At 45.9% G+C, this 15,380-nt stretch overlaps 1 protein-coding gene across 2 annotated transcripts in view; it reads right to left on the bottom strand.

The window, feature by feature from the left end:
• Nucleotides 1-5,426: 5,426 nt before the first annotated feature.
• EIF2B3 (eukaryotic translation initiation factor 2B subunit gamma) overlaps nucleotides 5,427-15,380 on the bottom strand; it is a 111,148-nt gene continuing 101,194 nt past the window's right edge. For both annotated transcript variants that reach the window (XM_019716551.2, XM_019716550.2), the window contains 2 exons: nucleotides 12,763-12,866; nucleotides 5,427-5,586 (listed from right to left, as the gene is read on the bottom strand). In XM_019716551.2, the coding sequence (XP_019572110.1) occupies nucleotides 5,534-5,586; nucleotides 12,763-12,866 (157 nt within the window). In that variant the 3' untranslated portion in view covers nucleotides 5,427-5,533. The remainder of the gene's footprint in view (nucleotides 5,587-12,762; nucleotides 12,867-15,380) is intronic.

Here is a 15,380-nt window from a genome sequence, read left to right on the forward strand (position 1 = left end):
CCAAGTATAGGTCAGGAAAGGCCGGCCAATGCTGAGAAAGGGTATCTGCTGGCTTACCCAGCCAAGACCCAAACTTGTTTCCAAATCTTCTCTGCCTTCATTCTCGCCCTGTTCAGTCCACTCTCTCCACTGAGGCTAGAGTCATCTCTCTAAAATGCAAATCTAATAACTCCAAAAACACAAAGCCCACTTGGAGCACAGTGCCCAGCATGATCTAACTACAGCCTTATCTCTCAGAGTTTCTTCACACCCACCCAATGTTCCAGCCTGCAGAGCCACACGTAAGTTCCTAAAAGCTTGCGTTTCCACCTTTGTACATGCTGTGGCCCTTTTTGTTTTAGCAGACAACCTTCAAAACTGAACTTGAATCAATCACCCCTTTTGAAACCTGCCTTGAGTCACAAACCTCCCTCCTGACAGAGCTGTTTTGCGCCCCTTATAACACCCAACTTATATATTCATTATTGCACTTATGATACAATTTATGTACTTGAAAGTCTGCCTCCCTCACTAGACAATAAGTAGGTGCTCCATAATTGTTGAGTGAATCATTGAGAGTTGCAGAAACCAGGGTGGAAAGGACTGGAAACGGAACAGTCCCTTTATTAAATATTCATCAACTATCCCATCTGAGGGTGCTGTTTCTGCCAGGTTCCTGACAGATTAACCCTGAATGGCCGAAGAGGGTAAAATCAATACTCTAACACGTAAAGTTTGGGAAAGAGAAAAAGAATCTCCAATAAATTCACAACTATTATCTCTGGCCAACTTCTTGGTCAGTTCTTCTAGATTTGCTTATCATTACATCAGAAACATTTCATGTTACTACATAGTCTTTACATCAATCATTTGGAGACTGTCCTTAGGACAGATTCCCAGAAGAGGGGGTGTTGGGTCAAAAAATATGAACATTCTTATGGCTCCTGCTACCCATTTTCATACTGCTTTTCGAAAACTCGTGTCAATTACCAACATCTCCAGACCCTCAGTCCTGGGGAAAGGGAACCTTTAGGCTGAGGAGGTGAACACCTAATAGGTTTGTTCTTCCATTGGTCCATTCACGCAGAAAATGCCTGTGGAGCAACTAATACATGCATGATGCTGTTGGCCGAGTAGTAACTACACATTAAAAGCAGCTTGTGTGCAAGCCCTTTTTTCCTCCCTGACATAGAGCACTGGGTCCTGCTGTGGATAAAAAGTGTACCCACAGCAATTCTCTAGGAATAGAAATAGCCTCTAAACTAGGCTGTATGGGCCCCTAGATTGCTCTTGGGGCTACAACCAAAGATGTGTATGGCTGGCTGTCATCAGGATGGCAAGTGGAGAGTCTTTGCTGTAAGTAGCTCTTGAAAGACCTCCTTCTTTCTTACCAGACTCTGCAAGGCATAAGTTCCGTGGACAAATAGATTTGTAATTGCCTGGGGCCTTGGGACTCTGCTTCCACCGCAGGCCCACCATTGCTAACAACTGTGGTGAGGTCCAGCGTGTCTATGGATGCTTCCAGGGTAGGGCCTGCCTGCTGAGAAAACTTCTTGCCTTGTAGTTCCAAGACCAGAGTGGGAGAAATTGGTCTGCAGTTCCAACATTCCAACCCAGGGCCTAGTACTCTCTGGCTGTCCAAGCTCCGAAATGACCTTTCTTCTCCCTAACAAAGTGATTTCCTGAGTGCAGCTGAGCTCAGCCAGTCTGAACTAAAAGCCACAGAACCCAGGGAATAGAAGGGGAAGTAGAAGCTCCTCTTTTTTCTCTCTGAGCAGTCTGCTTCACTGTGGAACAACCTGGTTCACTGTCGTTTCCACTGGACCTGGTTATGTGTTTTGGACCAAACCGGGTAAGTTCTCTAAAGAATGACAAAAGAGAAAAGCAATCTAATTAAATTCATTATCACCAAGGAGTAAATCTAATTACTGATTAATAAGACAAACATCCTTTAGGGTTTCTTATGTGTCCACCCCTTCGCTAAACTCTGGGGTTGCAGAGCACCTGGTTTTCAGAAGTTCATAGAATAAGGGGGAACACAGAGACCACAGGGGAAACCACTGTGAGCTGGAATACTCAGGGAAAATTTCCAGAAGTGAGAGGAATTGGATGGGAGAGGTGGGAAGACGACAGAATCTAAAAGAAGATATAGTTCAAGGTCTGAATTATACACTGACTGTGAGATCTTGGGTAAGTCACATAATTTTGACATTGACATAAGGATTAAATAATATGTATGGCTGAGGAAGGGCCAGGAAGAGGAAGGCCTCTCTCTCTTTTTCTCACACACAACTGTTGGGTAAAGTGACCAACCTGGCTTCAGGATAGGGTCCATGTGGGAGGAGCCAGGGCAGGCCTTCTTTCCCTGGTACTCTCCCAAACTTCTCACTCACCACACTTTGGGCTGGCTTATTATCTGGGCCAGGCAGAGTCAATGATCCTGAGATGTGGAGGAGGGAAGCAGGGGACCTGGCAGTCTCCACTGCCGACCAAACATTATGTTAGGGGCCAATAGTACCTGTCAAGTCTCTAGTGCCAGAAGCTGCAACCAGAGATCAGAGAATGCCTTTCGCCTTGAGGGTGGGGGAAAGAGACGAGCTAAGAATCAAAGCAGAATCTCCCCATTCATCCATGGCAGAAAAGCCCATGATGCAATCCTTCTGGGTGGTGGCAGACAGCTCAGGTCGAGGACAGGTCATCCCGGCTTCCAGTAGAATGTGTTCTACCCAGCCTCTTTCCCTCAGTGTTAGCTCCATTAGAGCTGAGCTTTCTAGACCTTCCGTCTGGGTGGTCCTTCCCACACCCCTCTTCCCCTTCCTCAGACACATTTAACTATTTAGAAAGCAGCATACAGAGGCCTGGCTTATATACCTCCTTAGGGGTAGGGATGGCTGTGGATAAAAAAGTATACTCTCTGCAATTCTCTGGAAATAGAAACAGTTTCTAAACTAGGCCGAACAGGGCCCTGGATTACTCGAGTTTCCAGCTAAAGACAATTCCCCCCCCCCCCCCATTGCACATGGGAGTGGGACAGGAAGAATAATGTGAAGGAGTGGGAAGACTTTTAGCCTCGGAAAAAGCTTGGAGGGCAACCTTTGCAGTGAGTCTCCTTATAGGCTCAGGGAGCTCTTGCCAGCAGGAGGGGTGAGGTGTTAGTGGGGGAGGGGTTCCTGGAGTAGTCGTCAAATTTTGTCTGACCTCCCAGACAAGCTCCCAGAACTCTGTTCCTCAACACCTCCCCAGAGTGCTCCCTGATTTGGTATTGAAGGTCCCCTTCCTCCTCTCTCCCACTTCCCTCATGGAGCATCACTGGGAGAGGCAGGGCAGATCCTATCAACTCTTTTGCCTGCCTGGCTCTTCTGGCTTTTGTCCCCTAGAGAGGTGGCTGGCCAGTGGACATTCAGTTGCACACTGTATTGCAGGCATACTCAAACCCTCTGTAGCTGCTGCCAAAAGGAAACAAAAACTGTCCCTGCTTTCTGGCAGACAAATAGAGCAACGAGAAGATAAATCAGAGCATCTTGGGCACTCAGCCAGTCCTGGAATTGTTGGAGACAATAGCAGCAGTGTCCTGAGCTGGGGGCTGCTCCCAGCTGGGACTCAAGCTCAGCAAGGCCTTCCCCCAGGGAACCCTTGCCTTGTCTTGTTTTCTCCAGCTGTCTGTTTCCTCGGAGTAGGGGCTGCCCGGGGGCTTGAGCAAGGGAAGGCAAAGAAGAGGTTTTTCCTCTACTTACTGTCAGGGATTCCAAAGGCTTAGTGGGGAAGATCAGGAAGAGGTATATGGGAGGGCTCTGGGACAGTTTAATGAACCCCTGCTCCGCCCCCACCTCACCCTCCCTCCAAACCTACCCAGCTTCATCCCCTTTCTGTGGTCAAGCAGCAGTCTTCTGGCTGCTGGGCCACCCAGACCCCAAGAGTCAGAAAGCTCTGAGAGAGGGAACAAAACCTAAGAATAGGAAGGGCCAGTTTGCAGATGGGGAAACTCAGGGACGGAGGACAGGCAGTGATTTGGCTGAAGCCAAACAACATTACAGAGGGCAGGTCCTCTTCCTTCTAGGCCAGGACTGTCTCCATCTGGACCACACAAATTTAATTTCAGTTCCAAAGAAGACCATCTTGGGCACCACCACAGCTCTTTATTCCCACTTCTGCTGTAGTTCTATTGGTTTCAACGACTTCTGCTGGGCCATTGCAGCTCTTGTCTGATTAGGGCAAATGTTCAGGCACCTTGTCCCGACCAGTGGGAAGACTGTGGAGCTCTAGAGCTCCCACGGAGGCTGGTGGAGCAGGTGATCCCCCAGGGTAGGGATGCTTATCCAGTCAGTCTCTCACAAGTTCAAGGTTCAATGAAAAAAACACTAAGGCTCAGGCACGATTACTCAAATGAACTTGAGAGACTTCAGATTTTTGAAGCAATGTAGAAACCAGTATTTCAAATTATTTTTTATAATTACTGCCACCCACAGAGAGCACATCAAGAGAAACCTTTACTTACTTAATTCTAGGAGGTGAAATCTCACCCCAGGAACCACTTTTATCTTCCCCCAAACACCTGCAGGTTGTAAAAGTAGAGTGAAGGGAGAGGCAAGAGTAGAGCTGACCTGTGTTTGGGAATGGGGGTGGTGAAGGCAAGGTGGCTAGGACTCCAGAACACTTGTGAGTATGGAAATTTCATTTCTCAATTATCTGAAGCAGGAGAGTCTGTATAATTAGGACACAGAGGAGTCCTGGAGAAGAGTCAGAAAGAATTTCAAACCATGATATAGTGTCCTGATTCTTCCTTACCAGGTTGGATAGACCTCATTAAGGGGAGGGGGGAAGAGGTCTGGCTTCTCAGACCATGGCTTTTATTGCTTTTGCCTCCATGAAAACTGGTAGGGACAGGCTTGCTGGCTAGGCAGGGGCTACCTCTGCTTGCTTTAAGAGTCTCCAAGGGACAATAGTTGAGCTGGAGAAACTGGCTAGAGACTGGAAGGATAGGGAGTGAATGGCAGGAGTTAGGGGGTGAGGCTAGGGGTAGGTGGTGGCAAGGGCTGGGAATCTGTGTGGTAGGTATGGGAGCAGAGTAGTAAGTCCTGGGCTGAGGCTCAGGGGCCAGGCCCAAATCGGCAGCTGTAGAGGAAGCATCATGTGCAGAGGTGGTACTGGCAGCAGCTAGACCCACCAGATTGTTAGTGTCAGGGACTGAAGTACTTCCAGACCTTTGCAGGTGGGAGATGCTTTTATGGACCAGGCTGGGCCAGCCAGTTGTAAAGCAGGCCACCTAGGAGCTTTACCACTGGAGAGCTGCTGCCCCTGCCTAGTCACCTCGGTACACGAGAGCTAGGCCTCTGTGTCCTGTCTCGTTCTACAGACTGGCTCTGGATGGTCTTTACCACATAACTCATGAACACACACCGAGCCCCTGATGTGGAGCCTGGCACTACTCCATAAATCTCCAGCATGCCTTCGGGAGCCCTTTTTTATTGGGAAATAAATACAGAGTCAAACAGGTGGGCCAGACAACATCTGTAGTTCTGGGGGCCAGGAGGAAGGTGTATGACTTGCTCAGAACTCAGATCTCCATGAGCTGGTCATTCCCCACGATCACCTCGTTCACTCGTTTGGCTACAAAAGAAAAGGGAAAGGTTGTTTGAGAACTATCAGCAAAAGATGCCATTTCAAACCCAATTATCTCTAATTCTGTGTTCACAAACATTTATTCCTTTCCTATGTGGCTCTGCTCTTGAGAATACAACTTGCCAAAGGGACTCTAGGAAAGACAGCATCTTCCCACACAACAGGAGAGGACTGGCTCTACACACCTGGCTTTCAGGGAGACTTCACATAGCAGGGGAACTGGAACTAGGCCTTAAAGGATGAATAGAGTTTTTAAAGGCAGTGTATCAAAGGGAAGGCATTCTAGGCTTTTAGAATAACATGAACAAAAACATAAAGATGTATGAAAGGAGAACATGAAATACTGTGGTGTGGGCAGAGGATAGGGAATGGAAGAATGAGAAAAAACGAGACTAACTGGTTACATGGAGATATCCAAAGGAAAAAGGGAGATGCCTCATATGTAATATGGAAATAATACCACCAACTGTATAGAGTTATTGTGAGGATTCAATGAGCTAAAGAATTACTGAGTGCTTGATAAATAGTGGCCTTTATTATTTTCATGAAGTCCAAACCCATAAGACCCTCCACGACCTGACCCTTGCCTACCTCTTCAGCTTCAGCTTCCACCATTCACCATTTGTACCTATAAGTCGTACTATTTTATGGCTCTAGACCTCAGCACACGCTATTCCCACATGCCTTTCTCCCCCATCACACTCTTACCCTAAATGTCCTGATTAAGCAGCTCCACTATGTGATGCCTTCCCCTCTGAACTGTCCATTGTCTGCTTTGTGAAAACACTCTACCTAATACATATCTCTGTCTTTACCTCATTAATCATTCTCCTCTACTTCACTGTACGACTCTTGAAGGCAGGGGAAGTGTATTTATGATCATAGCCCAGTGTCTAGCATAGCTATTGGCACATGAAAGATTTCAGAGATTTTGGGTAATGACAAGGGTAGGGAATGGTTATGTAAGCGGAGAACTCAAGTTGAAAGGAGGTGAAGGTTGGTAGAACAGGGACGTTCAGGAAATTATGAAGCGGACGGGTTGGATGGTTCACTGATGAATATGATTAGGTTGTCCAAGATGTTTGGAAAAAAGAGGGAAGAAAGAGGAATACTGTGAACCCTCAGTATATTCAGGGAGTGACCTGGAAGCTGATCAATAATGTGGTGAAAACTAAGAAGAGGGTTAGCTTTCAAGGAATAAGAGCTATAGAAAGGAGGCAGGGAACCTGTGGTGTGGGCTAGGGGGAACCAGGGGCATTCTGTCTACTTCTTGCTTAGCGACATGGGGCAGATATAGGAGATAGAAGAGTTAGTCTTCTACCGTGTTTCCCCGAAAATAAGACCTAACCGGAAAATAAGCCCTAGCATGATTTTTCAGGATGACATCCCCTGAGCATAAGTCCTAATGTGTTTTATGGAGCAAAAATGAATATAAGACCCGGTCTTATTTCCGGGGAAACACTTATTTTCTTTACTTGTTTGTCTCTTTATAATAGACTGTGAGCAGCTGGACAGCAAGAGGCAAGTTTTATTCATCCTTACACACCTACCACACTGGAGCCTAGAATATAGTAGGCTGTACCTACTGAACGTGTGTGTGTTTTGAGGGTTACGTGCGAGTACAACGTAGGAAGCACAGATAGAAGAGATGGCCTCCAATCTTTTTGTCAAAGAGAACAAAACTGACACATCTGCTGCATAAGAACAAAGAGGCTTGGGGATCCAGGGCATCCTCAGGCCTATTTCTCTAACGTTCTCCAGTGGAAAGTGAAACCGAGGTGTAGGCCTTTCACAAAACTTCTGTTATGGCACTGCATTGGACAGAGGCAATCTCATGAGAAGAAAAGGATAGGAAAGAAGAGTGACAATGCAGGAAAAGAAAGAGCATCTGAGTCATAAAGACTTAAATTCTAATTTGACTTTGAGAAAATTGTTTCACGTCTTTGGGCTTTTATTTCCTCACAACGGTTCAGTAAGATAAGTGATGTAAAGAGCTCAGCATAGTGCTCTGATAAGTATTAAACAGAAGTTACTGAATGGGGCTGCGCCTACACTCCTGCCCCAGGAGATGCTCCTTTTTATACTTCATCGCCATCTGCTTCCTTCAGGGAGAGGAATGGGGAGGAAGCCCAGATAGTGCTTAGGCTGCCAAATTCCCTAGGGCTGGCGCTGGTCCTGGACTGTGACTGTCAATCAGGCTCCACCTGTGAGATAACATTGACCAGAAAAGAACAAAGGAGATGCTTCCCTGGCTAGCTTCCCAGGTCACCTCCAAAAGCTCTTAACTCTATTCCTCTACAGCCTGGAATCAGCCTCAACACTCTTATCTAGATAGACTCTGACACTTGCTCTCCTTCAGCCAGTCTCTTCCTAGTTTCCAGGGTCACTGGGCTGAAGACAGTCCCAGTTCCAACTAACATTCTTCTTGGCCCTCAGTGCTCCAGACCAGAGGGGCTAATGAGGAGTCTGGCTGGGGCAGACAATGCTTTTTTCTGCTCTGCCAGATTCCAAATAAACAACCTGAGGCTTCTCTAGCCTGCCCTCCCTACTGTCCTCTCTGCCTTCTGATCTGCTCTTGGCCTAGGGGTGGGAGAAGACTCACTGGGATTAAGGGGAGAGAGACGATATGTGGCATTTTGGGAGGTAGATGTATTTTCAGGGAAATTCAGTAAGGTAGTGGAAACCTACAGGAGAACAAGCAGTACTATTTCTGTTTGGCCAGGGTTGGAAGCAGATTCCAATAAACATGCTGGAAAAGTTCTGGGCTGGAGTCAGGTTGGGAAAGATCTTAAAGGGAAGAGTACAAGGGAGGATGGTACGTGGGGGAAAAACCAATGGGACAGAGGGAATGACAAGTCACATATGAAAAGCTGCACTGATGGGAAGCTGGGAAGGAGTCCTGCTGGCCAGGACTTGACCTATGCAGCCATCAGGTCTACTTTCATGGCCAAAGGACTGATCACTGTGGTCACAGGGAAGAGATCCAAGTTCTCTCACTGACAGTCATAAGAGACCCAGAAGTATCCAATTGATACAGGTTAGCTAGCATGTCCCTAGGTAGACAGGGAGGTCCTTGGTGGAATAAACAAAGAGAGCCATATCCTAAAACTCCAGGTTTTGAAATCACTCCTTCGTTCCAGGACATAATGTAACAAGGCATTGAGGTGAATCATAAAATTATTTTTGGCCTGACAGACGGAGCAGATCTGATAGATAAGAGAGGATTACTTTGCTAATTCCTTTAGGATGGGCAAGCAGAACAAACCTGGTAAATGAATTTCATTAGAAGGCTCCAGTTCCCTTCTTCAAACAGCTCTGCTTCCCCAAATAGGCAAGGGAAGGTATAAAAGTAAGAGCTTTTGCCTCAGTCACGGGGCCACCCCCATTCGGGACCCTTTCCCGCTTGGGAGCTCTGACTCTTTGCTTTCAATAAACTATCCTCTTTTTAAAACTCTTTGCCTCTCCTGGGTCCGTGTTTCCATTCTTCAGTCTCACGAGACACAATTCCGGCCTACACCCAGAAACTGCTGGCAGATCCAACATCATCTACATCATTTGGGGAATCACAGGAAAATATTCCTCCATCATAATGAGAGTCTCTCAGGTTTTGAGTCTGTTGGCTACGGCTTTTCTACTGGCTTGAGCAGGAGGTCAAACTTGGCTACAGGGATTTTTGCCAGAGATACTCTCATTAACTGAGCTTGCTGGGGTGCTGCGAGAAAAGCCAGAATTGTTAGAAAATGGCTTGTTCTCCTGGTAGTGCTAGAAAAGGGCAGCGAGGCCTACACTGGGTTTTACGTGTCACATTTTTGGGGTAAAAGACTCTGTGGTATGCAAATGATTGGAATTTGGAGAGGGGACAGCGTTTGAGGATGAATGTTTTCCCCTGGAATCCCTCCATGTGAGGAAGACTAGGGACTTAGCCATCTGCTGAGCTCTTTGCTTGTGAGGACCTGGAGGTGTTGATGTTTGTCTGGATCCTCCACAGTAACAGGTCTTGACTGCTGCACCAATGGCTAGGAATTTGCTTTCTCCATATGGCTCAGCCTCAAAGAAAGTGACAGTGGGAACAGGTGACTGGGCAGGTGTACCTGTGTCAGGAAGGCACTGCTACTGTCTTGGATGCACTGGTCCCTCAGCATAGAGGACAGAGCAGGAAGTGTTGGGGTTCTCCTTGCGAAGAAGTGGGCACATAGTGTTAGAGCCAGAAAGTCCAGGAGACAATGAAGCCCACGACATCCTAGGGGTTTGGCTAGCCCAGCCCTGTGTTCCCTGATGGGAGGTGCCATGCCTCAAACTCTCAGTATGTGGCATGCAGTTGCCATTCATGCATTCTGCACATAGAATGAAAAGGCGTCCTTGCAAAGTAAAAGGAAGGAGCAGCATTACTTTGTTGGAAATGGGGAGGAGAAGCAGCAGAAACCATGAAGTTCCAGGTTCCAGCACACAAGAAATGAGGGACCTCTAGGGTGGTGGCAAACGGAGTTCACGCATTCAAATATGCCTAGACTCTAAACTCTTTTAAAAACAACAAAAGGAAGCAGCTCCTGGTTCCAAGAGGGACTGAAAGAAGAAAGCACTGGGGGATGTTTTTACTTTTTGTTGAGCAGGAGATAATTTACAGAGACAAAGAGACAGGAAGGAGGTGGAAGAAACATTGTGTGGGGCCACAAACCCAAACAGAAGAGAACAAAGGACAGAGAAATACAATGAGACAGGGGAGGGGACAGGATAAGAAAGCAGCTCTACAGACCAGCTGAACAGCTGCTTTTGAAACTGGGGAATCCTTCCAAGGCCTTCCATGGAGTCAGAGAAAAGGCTGGGGATTCTGAATCCTATTTTTAAGAAAATACCAACCGGCTCCAGCTGCTCAAGAAATAAGTTTCTCTGCAACCCATGGGGAGGCCTGGGTGAGCTGGTATGTTGAACAAGAGGAAAGAGCTCAGACCTGAGGTTCCTGAGGATCAGTAAGAGCTGGGATACAGAGGCCTATTGGTCTGGGAAAGATGAACTAAACGGACAAAAGGGGTATCACCGATCAAATTCTGCTGGGCAACCCAGAGTGACTTCTTCCTTTGGTCTTTTTAAAGGCTGTTTGGCAATAATCCTGGCTGCAAACTCAGTTTTGTCATCTACTAGCTATGTACCTTGAGTAAATTTCAACTTTTCAAAGTCTCAGTTTCTACTTCACCAAATGGGTCAATAATGAATCCCTGTGTTGGAGGGCTTTTATGAAAATCCAGTAAGACAGTGTATGTGAGAACATTTTAAAGCTGTAAATAACAGTTGTAAGCTAATGGCATTCCGGGAGGGCCGTACCATCCATGCCTCCTGTGCTGGTATTTCGGCTGGTGTCTCAGCCCTCTCACCTCGGCGCATACCCTCAGTTTGCATGTGATCACAGCAGAAAGTACCAATAGTTAGGGTGCTGCTGCCAGGCTTCCCAGAAATGACAATTCTCACATGTAGAGAAAGAAAGTGCTTGGAATGGGAGAAGGCAGGCAGTGAGGAGGAGAGCTGCATCTAGACTCAAGTGGAGAAATGAGGGGGAAGAACTGGCCACATCTCCCAGTTCAGTTATCAGTGTTGCATGTGGTTCTTTTATTAGCATAAGTTTAGAAAAAAAGCAAGGAGAGATCTCATGATAATTGTGACCATCTCACACATGCCTTTCTTGGAACCCTAACTTTCTGCCATAAAATCCCTAAAAATCCCTAAAAATATGCTTTATGGGTCCAAAATTCATTCACCTGTCTCCTACCCCCACCCTGCTCCCCAGCATCTACTATAAACCAGGACCTGCTCTGAGAGCTAGGGGTACATATTGGAATAAGCAGTCCTTCCCCTTGAGGATCTCAGTCTAGCAGAGAAGGCACATTTACAGATAACTGCCTTAACTTGTGAATGGACTTTAATAAAGGTGTTGACAAAGTTCAGGGGTGCCGAGGAGGGGAGGAATGCTCAGTTTGGCTGTAGGGAGTCATGGGAAGAGTCAGGGAAGGGTGTACAGAAAAGAAACCATCTGGGCAGTCTTCGTGAAAGGGATCCCTGAGAGAGAGGGGGCATGTGCAAAGGCGGGGAGAGGTACAACGGCGCGGTGTGTGAGTGGAGCTCGAAGTCCCTCGGTATGTGTGTACTCCTCACATTTAGTTGTATTTAATTCTCATGACAATCCTCCAAGATACGTACTATTGTCTCCGTTTTTCTAGTTTTAAAAATCTGAGGACTAGAAATTAACAACTGAACCTGGTGCACATCCAGTGAGTTGCACATCTGAGATCTGAACCCAGGTCTGTTTGAGTCTAAAGCTCAAAAGGGAGGTATTCAACTTAAAAAAGGGGAAGGAGAAAAACACTGAAGAAGGCCTTTGGGGAGAAGGAAAATAATATGGCTTCTATTAGTTCAGAATTGGTAGGGCTCTTTCCTTCAGTAACTCCCCTACCGCACCCTATTTTAGGTTTAGGAATATGCTTAAAAGGAATTAGCCGTTCTTATTAATCCTGAGCTTTACCTATTTTTTGGCTAAAACCATCCAGCCAAATTAAGGACCATTCAAATTTGCCCAGCCTAACAGGGAAACTGGTATTTGTGTGTCTCTCAAGCACTATATAGTCTTTCTGCACCTACAGAGCAGAGTGAGCTAACAGCATAGCTAATAGCATCATCTCTAGGTGGTCGAAAATGACCACCTCTGAGTGAATGGCTTCTGAAGAAGCCACTAACTTTCTTCCAGGCCAGGACTCTATGGGACGACCTCCCTTAAACAGGTCAGGGGAGGTGCTCAAGGACTTCAGGAAGCCAGAGCTAATTGCAGAGCCTTTGTTGGTTTAATGGCCCTTCTCTCTCATGTCCAAGAGTCCTTGAAAAATACTGGTGCCAATCAGGGCCATAAGATCTTTTTGGTGTGTTTCACATTTTTTGATAGTAAGGCTGCATACATCTATGAGCTTATCTGTAAGATAAATTCCTAAAAATGGAACTGTTAAGTCAAAGTTTAAAAATTTGTCAATGATGTCAATCCCCCTACAAGGACAGCTTTATTAGTTTATGGTCTTGCTTGCAGTGTATACATGTGCTTGTTTTCCAGTCCTCACCAGCACTGAGCATGTTCTGTGCTAGTGCGATAGGTAAAAAAATGGCATCTGTGATTGGATTTTGGTTTACCTTTGGCTTCAATCCTCTGGCCATTTCCAATTAGGCAGTCCTTGATGTCTGCTCCCTTCTCGATCACAGCATTGTTGCAGATGACGCTGCCCTGGATGTTGCTTCTGTAACACAATAGCTTAAGTTAGGGAGTGCCCACAGCTCTCGTTTCTGTCCTCAGCACTGTGGGCTGGGGGTTTGGGCTCTTCCATAGGCTGGGAATAGCCGGTCAGCCCAGTTAATGGCTATACGCCTGAAGTTATCATCAGCTGGGCCACGGCAGGACCTGGCTTTAGAGAAGTCCAGAGTTTGGATATGCTCACAATGATCTTCCCCCGAAGCCTGAAAAGAGCAGACACTTTGATTTGAGTTCTTTAGGCACCCCTGACCTAAACTCCATCCAATCTCTCCTCCTTTGGTCTGGGGATGGAAGCTGGAGCTGGTCCCTGGGCTGACCCATCCCTCCTGACTCTCATCTGGGACTATTTACCAAATTTCATTTCAGGTTCAGATCTCACGAATCTTCCTAGGAGATCAGCTGTGGAAATAATGGGTGCCCCACAGTTCGCACTACAGACTCAGGTTAATCAAAACCATATTCATTCAGGAAAAAAAGGAAACTTTTTAAACTAGCTCCACACCACATGAAAGACTACTCTAGATTCTAAAGCCACACTCTTAAGAGTATCAGTGCTGGTTCTTAGCATTTAAATGTGTTTAAAGAGCATCTTTATAGCTCCTGAAGGCTGGTGGGTGGGAGAAAAGGTTATTTGAAAATCTTCACTAGCATTTATTGTAGCATTTATTACATACCTACTCTATGCCAGGTACTGTGCCAAATACTCTATGTACATTATAGGAGTGACTTACAAATCTAGCTATTTCATCAGAAAAATCACCTGGGCAGTGTGAAAAACAACTCTCTCAATGTACTGGCCCCCACCAATCCTTTTGGTAGATCTGGGGTGGGGGGCCTTATGTATTTAAATTAGAAAAAGAAGCTTCCTAGATGATTGTGGGAGTATCATTTTTACCTCTGATGCAGTAAAAATAACGAGGTAACAGATTTAGAGAAGTTAAACCATTTACCCCAAACCACACAACTGCCAAATAGCAGATTCAGATCTTGGTCTGCCTACCTCCAGAATCCATACATTTGACCATAAAGCCATACAAAGAAATTAAGGGGAGGAAAGACCGGAGGAAGCCTGGAACTGCCAAATTGCTTTTCTCAGCTGAGATGGCCTGTGGAAGGAGCACTATCCTAACAAGGGAATATTCAGTACTTTTAAATTACAGTGAGGGGCAGCTGGAAGGGAGGTGGTGAGTCGGAAGGGTGTGAGCAGCCATTTAAACAAAACAAAACAAAACAAAACAAAACAAAACAAAACAAAACACCAACAAGGAAAAATGCTCAAGCAACGCAGGAAGCATAGGGGATGGAGGACATTCCAAGGACTGAAATTATCAATGCCCAGGCCATTAAAAAATGATTCTTCCAAATGCCAAAACTTTAGTAAAATGCAAAAAAATTAAAATAAAAAAATCTAGCATTTTATGGCATTCTAGTGTCTTATCTCTATTCTTCTAGAAGGTTAAAGCCTGTCAGAAAGCAGCAAAAGGCCAAAACCACAGCACCTCTGTGGTGTGGAGTAGACATGGGTAGACAGTATTAGTTTGTTTTTTTGGCTCAAACTCAGGATACACTCAGTGGGTGGGTATTAAGGGAATTTCCAGAACTTTCTAACTTGCCCTCTGCCTTAGGCAAAGCAGTCCAGTCAGATGGGGAAAATTCTCCCAAAAAGAATAGTAAGGAAGTATAGAAAGCCTCAGATACACAGGCTCCTGGGACAGAGCAGGCTTACAATTGGCTACTAGTTTGTCACTGAAAAATCTCGTTTCTTTTTCCAAGGGGGGATTAGGAGGATGCTTCCTGCTCAAGGTTTTAAGAGCCAGAGAATGCAGGCACTGGAGCTAGGCAAGGGGTAAACATAGTTAGCAGACAAAAAAGAGCCAACAGAAACTCAAGCAGCCATAATTAGAGACTTCTAACTGGCTATTTTGGAATCTGGAATGTAAGTGGGAATCATTTCTGCATTTCCGGAAGGAAGCAGCTGGAATGACTGAGGCCAGATTTCCACAGCAATGGACAGCCTGGGTTCTCCTTATGTTTAGCAGGTCTGATTGAGGTCTTCAGAACCTCCCATATTGTTTGTCTTATCTAGTTTGTGTGTAACACCCTCTGAGACACATAAACCACCACTGTAGAGTCTGAAGATGTGATAAGGAAAAAAGTGGGTTGATTGACGGGAAGCTGGGTGCTCTCCTGAGGCTCTGGTCAGTGGATCTGTGGAAAGCTTTGAGATGAACACCTCATAAAATGCTCGGTGAATGTGAAGCTCTTTTCTGCTACTTGTTTCTTCAGTTCCCCATTATCACTGCTGCAGTCACAAGTCACCTCCATTAGCAAGCTGAGGTACTTCGGAAAAATTTCAAGTCAATATAAGCTTTCCCTTTGTCCAGAAAGAAACTCCAAGATTAAGGATTTTACTGGAAGTGTGTGTGTTTGCTCATAACAGGGAAAGGACAGATACGACTGTATCAATAAACCCTCTCCAGGTTGCCAATCCACAGTAATA

Source organism: Rhinolophus sinicus, linkage group LG06 (assembly GCF_036562045.2).
Source record: "Rhinolophus sinicus isolate RSC01 linkage group LG06, ASM3656204v1, whole genome shotgun sequence".
In the NCBI taxonomy this organism is placed as follows: Eukaryota; Metazoa; Chordata; class Mammalia; order Chiroptera; family Rhinolophidae; genus Rhinolophus; species Rhinolophus sinicus.